General features: G+C 47.2%; 1 protein-coding gene and 1 long non-coding RNA gene across 2 annotated transcripts in view; one reads left to right on the top strand and one right to left on the bottom strand.

Moving 5' to 3' along the window:
• Window positions 1–211: 211 nt before the first annotated feature.
• Window positions 212–6,507, bottom strand: part of LOC118891258 — a 30,537-nt gene continuing 24,241 nt past the window's right edge. Inside the window, exon 3 of the long non-coding RNA XR_005018923.1 lies at window positions 212–240. This is a non-coding gene — a long non-coding RNA (uncharacterized LOC118891258). The remainder of the gene's footprint in view (window positions 241–6,507) is intronic.
• Window positions 800–6,507, top strand: part of PYGL (glycogen phosphorylase L) — a 57,699-nt gene continuing 51,991 nt past the window's right edge. The window contains exons 1-2 of the mRNA XM_036844998.1: window positions 800–1,172; window positions 6,009–6,110. Coding sequence (XP_036700893.1) covers window positions 930–1,172; window positions 6,009–6,110 — 345 coding nt within the window. The 5' untranslated portion in view covers window positions 800–929. The remainder of the gene's footprint in view (window positions 1,173–6,008; window positions 6,111–6,507) is intronic.

Below are 6,507 nucleotides of genomic sequence, written 5' to 3'. Positions count from 1 at the left end.
CGTGCAAAGGTTTTCTCTAGCTGCGGCGAGCGGGGACCACTCTTCATCGCGGTGCGCGGGCCTCTCAGTGTCGCGGCCTCTCTTGTTGCGGAGCACAGGCTCCAGATGCGCAGGCTCAGTAGTTGTGGCTCACGGGCCCAGTTGCTCCGCAGCATGTGGGATCTTCCCAGACCAGGGCTCGAACCCGTGTCCCCAGCATTGGCAGGCAGATTCTCAACCACTGCGCCACCAGGGAAGCCCCTGAACTATTATTTCTTGACTGCTTTTCCTTTGTTCCTGCATTCCCTTACTTCACTTAAGATCATTAATTACTGAGACCTCTTCAAGGACAAGCACTGTGGCCAGGCTTAGACCACAACATGGCTTAGGCCAAAAATGCCTTCTCTTAGGTCAAGAAAGCCATGCAGGTGGTTCTCCCCTCTCCAGGGACCTTCCCCCCACCCCCCCGCCCCCTATCTGCTTACAACGCTTTCACACCAGACATCCTCCTTCTACCCAAGACTCTAGAGTGGGGAGGCAGGACAAATTCCCTCCTCTACTCACCCCCCAGCCCCACTCCCCAGATCCGGAAGGAGGCGTCAGTGTCCACGTGAGTCACCAAAGGGCCCACCTTCAACTGCCAAGAGGATTCAGCCCAGGTCCCTGGCCGCCAGCCCCCCACCTCCACCCCAACCGGGCCTATCGGGTGCGCAGAGGTCGCGACAGGCGCGCTCCCACCGCCGTACGCGCCCTGCCCGGCCCAGAGCCCCAGGAAGGAGCCGGGCCTTCCCTCCGCCTCCCGAGAGGGCGGGCTGCAACCCCGGGCGGCGCCGCACCGAGGGGCGGACCCCAGACTTTCTTCCGACTCAAAAGCGGCGAGAGGCGCAGGCCGACTCCGCCCCTGTCCTGCCGCCGGGCGTTTGGAGCCGCACGTCCTGCTCGCCGCCGCCATGGCCAAGCCCCTGACCGACCAGGAGAAGCGGCGGCAGATCAGCATCCGCGGCATCGTGGGCGTGGAGAACGTGGCCGAGCTGAAGAAGGGCTTCAACCGGCATCTGCACTTCACGCTGGTCAAGGACCGCAATGTGGCCACCCCCCGCGACTACTTCTTCGCGCTGGCGCACACGGTGCGCGACCACCTGGTGGGGCGCTGGATCCGCACGCAGCAGCACTACTACGAGACGTGCCCCAAGGTACGCGCCCGGGCGCGGGGAGGCGGGAGGGGGGCTCCTCGCCGCCCCTCGCCGGGTCGTGCCCTTCCGGGGCCGCGCGAGTCCAGCAGCCTGGCGCCGGGGCGGTGTCCGCGGCGGGGTGGGCGGAGCCCCCGGAGTGACCTCTCCTCACGCCGTTCTTGCCCCCCGCGAAGTCCGGGGTAGAGCGTCTGGGCGGCGGGTGGGCAGCCCAAGGGACAGATCCGGCCCTCCGCCAACACCCCGTTCACATCTCGTGGGCCTCACCGCGCTTCCTGCCCCTGGGGACCGCCTGGAGCCGACGCCCAGGCCTCCCTCGCCTGTCCACTTGCTTCACAAACTTTTTTGGAGCATCTCCTCTCGGCGTTTACTCTGAGATATCGGCCGGCTCCTCTCTGTATGCCAGGCACAGTTCTCGGCCCCAGGCAGTCGACCCAGAACAAAACGGATGAGAACCCTGCCTCGGGGAAGCTGAATGTTTAGGGAGAGAGACAAATGGCAAAGGTCCTCAAACGGTAATAAGAATTAAGGGGGGGGGGGTAGGTAGGGAAGAGTGGGAAGAAGGTGCTTCACAGCCCACAGAACTTTTGGAGGACTAGATGGGGGTTTCGTGGGAGACCCGGGCTTGTCGTAGGTACTGCCCGAGTGTGGTGAAGGGGGAGGGGTAAAGGTCCCACCCCATGGTCAGAGCTCTGAGCGCCCCCCGCCCCTCGCCCAACACGCAGTTCCTCGGAGTGGGGTGTGGAGCTTCTGGACTTCCTTGATTGCTGCGGACTGGAGGCCGAGGGCCAGGCCACCCGGGAACTGCTGAGCGCTGCTGTTCACAGACCACCGCTACCCGGTGCGCGGGGGCCGGAGCGGACGCCGCTGGGCGCACGGAGGAACACTATTTCCACCTGGCCAATCTGGGAAGGCGGGGTGGGGAGGACTGAGTAGGACTTGGCAGCCAGACGGATTGTGTTGTGTAGAGTGCGGGTGAGCGAGCAGCTCTGGCAGCAGCAGTGAGGATGGTTGTGAGTCCTGAGAGAGGAAACTGGAAACGCTGGTTGGAGGCATATTGGAAAGGGTGAATGATGGGAATACCCTGGAGGTAGTGGGAAATACACATAAACATTTATTAGGAATTGTTTTAAAAAGAATAGCCCATATTCCAAGTGCTTAAAGAACCCCTAAGCAAAACAGTCCTCAGAGTAAGGAATTGCAGCTGTAACAAAGCTTTCAAATGGAAAGTAACTTCCCCACCCCTGAGGCTTAGGTCTCTGCCCAAAGCTAGCAACTGCTAAACTATATCCTTAGAAAACAGTTTATGTATACATATATTTACCGTAATTTTTATCTGCTTAGAGGGGACTGCACCTTACATTAAAAATTATTATTTAAGTTTTTAAGCTGGAGAGTGAGATGATGAGCCATATTTGACAACCTGCCCCCCTCCCCTCCCCACACACTTCCAAAGCATTTAGTGCCATAGAACACAGTCGCCTTGTACGTTTCTCCTCCAGTGACTTATCTGGTACTTTATGGTTTTCTTGTTCTCTTGTTAGTTTCTGCACTGGGCAAGCATTTCTTACTTACGCAGGTATAAGCCAGGTATTCTGATAGTGATACAAGTGAACAAGATCCATTCCACACATGTTCATAAAGTGTCTACTCTGTGACAGTCATTCATATAACAGAAGGTCCCTGCCCTCAGCATAGAGTGGAGCCAGTAGGTGTGTCCAATCTTCTCTCCCACCTCCCCTGCTTTCTAGTAACTGCAGATGAATCCCAAATCTGGATCTCTAGTCTCAATTCCTTTTCTGGCTCCATCCCTACATTTGTAAGTGCTTGGTAAACATACCTAGATCTCCCCTTATTCCCTTAAACTCAGCATGTTAAAAACTCAAATCATCATCCCTCCCAATCCTGCCCTCCCTTCTGTGTTTCTAATGTTAATGGCATTGTCATCCTGACAGTCACCCAGACACAAAACTTTAGTTTCGCCTTTGATTTCCTCCTGTATTCCCCATTCAACAAGTTGCCAAATTCTGTTGATTTCTGCAGTTTGCCTTGAAAATACCCACTCTGCTCCGTTCTCACTTCTCTGCCTAACTGAGGCCCTGGCCTCTGGTCTTCGATGAAGTAGATTTCTAAGTGTTTACCTTGCTTCCCAGAAATGGTTAAACTGGCAGCATGCAGCTGAATATGGCTAGCAGACTTATTTTATTTGGTCGGTTAGACATCTTTAAGCAGTTTTATTTTCCGTACCTTCAGGCAGGACACTCCAGTTCTTGGCCCAGTACTCCTCATTGTTTTTTGTGACTGCCTTTACACACTTATTTTCTCTGCCTGGCTCCTGAAGGCATTTGAGTTTGCAATCCCAGCTCATTCTATGCATTATAGTCTGATTAAACCACTTAAAGAGATCCATCTTGCCCTCTGCTCAGATCTATATCACTGGCAGTATTGCCTGCCACAGTCCTTAAGCACTGAAGGCCCTTCTCAGCCCAGGTGAGCCTGTCCCTCCCGTCTTATCTCCCATTACCCTCCCTCCCATTACCTTGCTCTCCCACCAAACCAATTTGCCGTCCCCATCCATGCCCTGTTCTCCCCACTTCCGGGCCTCTGCCCACACTGCACCCTTCACCCGGGATGCCCTCCCCACCACGTGGAACTCTGCTCGACTCTTGCCTGCCCTGCAAGTCTCAGTTGTGTTGCCACCTATTCTATACACCTAGTAATTAATACTAGGAACAAATTAAAAGTATTTTTTAAATATTGCTTATTGTTATGTCTTCTTTATTTTATCTATACAAGCCTTTTGAAAATTTCTAATTTTTGTAAAATATACATAAGATATTAGTAATAGTAGTGCATGCATGTAATCTATAAGCTATATTGGAGATGCTCAAATATTTTACTACCAGAAGTATGTTTTAAATGTTTAGGGACCACTAACTAAGAGGATGAGGGAGATCAATTTTTTAAGGTCTTTTATACCCCCAAATATAAGGTGCAAGCCCCCCAAAAAAATTTATTTATGGGAAAATAGGAAATCACCTTAAATTTATGTCCTTGGAAAATCTGTCATGTAACAAGATGCTATCAACTACTTTATTTTAAGCAGCAACATTTTTTTAGGAAGACCTTGAAATGTCTTAAAAACTCTTAAGTCCATGCTAATTTAGAATCCTTAAAAGGGAGACAAAGAAATTTAACACAGATGTTGTCATTATTCCTGGGACTATGACCTCACAATTGCAAGTGTTGGATATATATACTGTATTTATAACCAAGCTTTTTATAGATCACTAAAAAGTAAAAAGCGATAGGTAGTGGTTATATTATAGAGATCATGAAAATGCACACAGGGAAGAATGAAAAAAAACTGCCCTGATGTTATGTAAATGGATATTTGTGGCTTGAGATGCTCTTTTTTCTGATGCATTGGTACAAGGGCGCCAGCCTTGGGGGTGAGTGACGCCTTGCACCTCTTTGGCCTGAGTCTGCCCCAGGAAAGATACCTTTTCCCAGCTCACAGAAAGGTACCTAACAAACTAATGAGGGCCCTAATGACAGCATTATAGATATTCAAACAACTTGGATAAAAATAATGATGATGTGCTCTGGAAAATAGTGTTTGATAACATGTTGACTATCCATGGGAAGACTTGGAATTCAATTGTTTCATAAAATGAAAGTAGGGAAAAGTGAGATTTCTGAATTGACATTTTCATATAATATTTTAAGTATATATGTGTAACTAATGAGTTAAATATAACAGGCATTTCTTCTTTTTTTATTTTTATAATAGGCATTTCTTATATTGAACTATATTCATTTTTTTTTTTTTTTTTTAGTACTTCCTGGTTGACCAAATCCTTTTCTTTGGGGTTATTCCTATTGAGAAATGGGGAAGTCCCTAAAATTTGAGGTGACTTTATATTGATATTGATGCATTTACAGATTTTTATTGTTTTGTTTTGTGTTTGGTGAAAAAGAAAAGAGGAACTGATACAGAGAGTAAGATATTTTATAAGAGGATGATGAAGTTACTGACCCTTTTTGTTTTCTTGACTACTAAACTGTGCTTGTATTTTAAAGGGTTTTAGGTAAGTCTGAGCTTTGCACCTTTCACTTTCAACTCTGATAGTACTGATATTTACTTGGCTTCTACTATGTCAAAGGCAAACAGTTTCTAAGCTGATAGAGAAATGTCCTATTTCACCAAGAACAAACACCAATAAACCTGAGGCAGTCTTTTGTTATACAGAAGGAACTATTGCCAGTTCATAGACTTTCTAGGATAATTTTAATTCTAAAATATTTAATTATAATATTACTTGCAGTAACAGTTAAGGAGGAATACTTTGTAGTCATTGGGTGTATCTTGAAGGAGTTAATCTCTGTGTTTCTTGGATGACTTGAGATGCTCACAGCCAACCCCACCTGACCCTCATCCTATAAACATTTTACAGATGAATGATGAGCTATGTCAGTCTGACTTCCGTTTACCCCAAACATATGTTTTTTCATGAGGCTCATGAACAGGAAGAAAAAACCCACAAAACATTGAATCTAATGAGTTGGATGAGTTTGCTTTTTTTCCTCTCCCTGGGGGTAAAAGATACACATTTTTTTAAGTATTACCAAAACCAGGATATGAAATGGTTTTTCCAAAGCCAGTTAGTTATCAGTAGTGCTTTTCTTTAGCCCTTCATGCATCTATAGGAGTCTCATTTGAACCTGAGTTAAAGTAGCCCTGCCTGTTTGTTTCTTATTGGTGACCTTGTCTTTTTACGTTGACAAGTAAGATTGGCCTCATAGCCGTTAACAAGACCTCTCTCTTCTTTGTTTCAGAGGGTTTATTACCTCTCTTTGGAATTTTACATGGGCCGAACATTACAGAACACCATGATCAACCTTGGCCTGCAGAATGCCTGTGACGAGGCCATTTACCAGGTACATTGTCTCTGTATTTCTCTCATTCTCTCCCTTTAAATTTCAAGTTCAACTCAGGAACCTTGGGGATATAGCCACCCCACCCCCACCCCCAAAATGGTGAAAAATTGCTTCTATAGACATGGCTATTACAAACGATTAGAAATCTAAACTATAGTACTCCTGATCTCTGGGTTAAGAGGAACAAAGCTAGAGAACTAGTTTTGCCTCATGAGAATTTTGTTCTGCAATCAGTTTTTGACAGCATTACGCAACAAATTACATTTTAGAAATTAGTATCTGAACAAGCCTTTAAGAAGTACTTGAGTCCCTGCTCTCAGAATCACAAACTTTACTTTGGGCTCCTATATACTTTTTTAAAGGGATCAAAGTTTGACTGTTATTTGTATATCAAGGC

The sequence above is a fragment of the Balaenoptera musculus genome, chromosome 2 (assembly GCF_009873245.2).
Source record: "Balaenoptera musculus isolate JJ_BM4_2016_0621 chromosome 2, mBalMus1.pri.v3, whole genome shotgun sequence".
Classification (NCBI taxonomy): Eukaryota; Metazoa; Chordata; class Mammalia; order Artiodactyla; family Balaenopteridae; genus Balaenoptera; species Balaenoptera musculus.
Note: the sequence above shows the minus strand (reverse complement) of the source record. Positions and strands in the feature narration are given on the sequence as shown.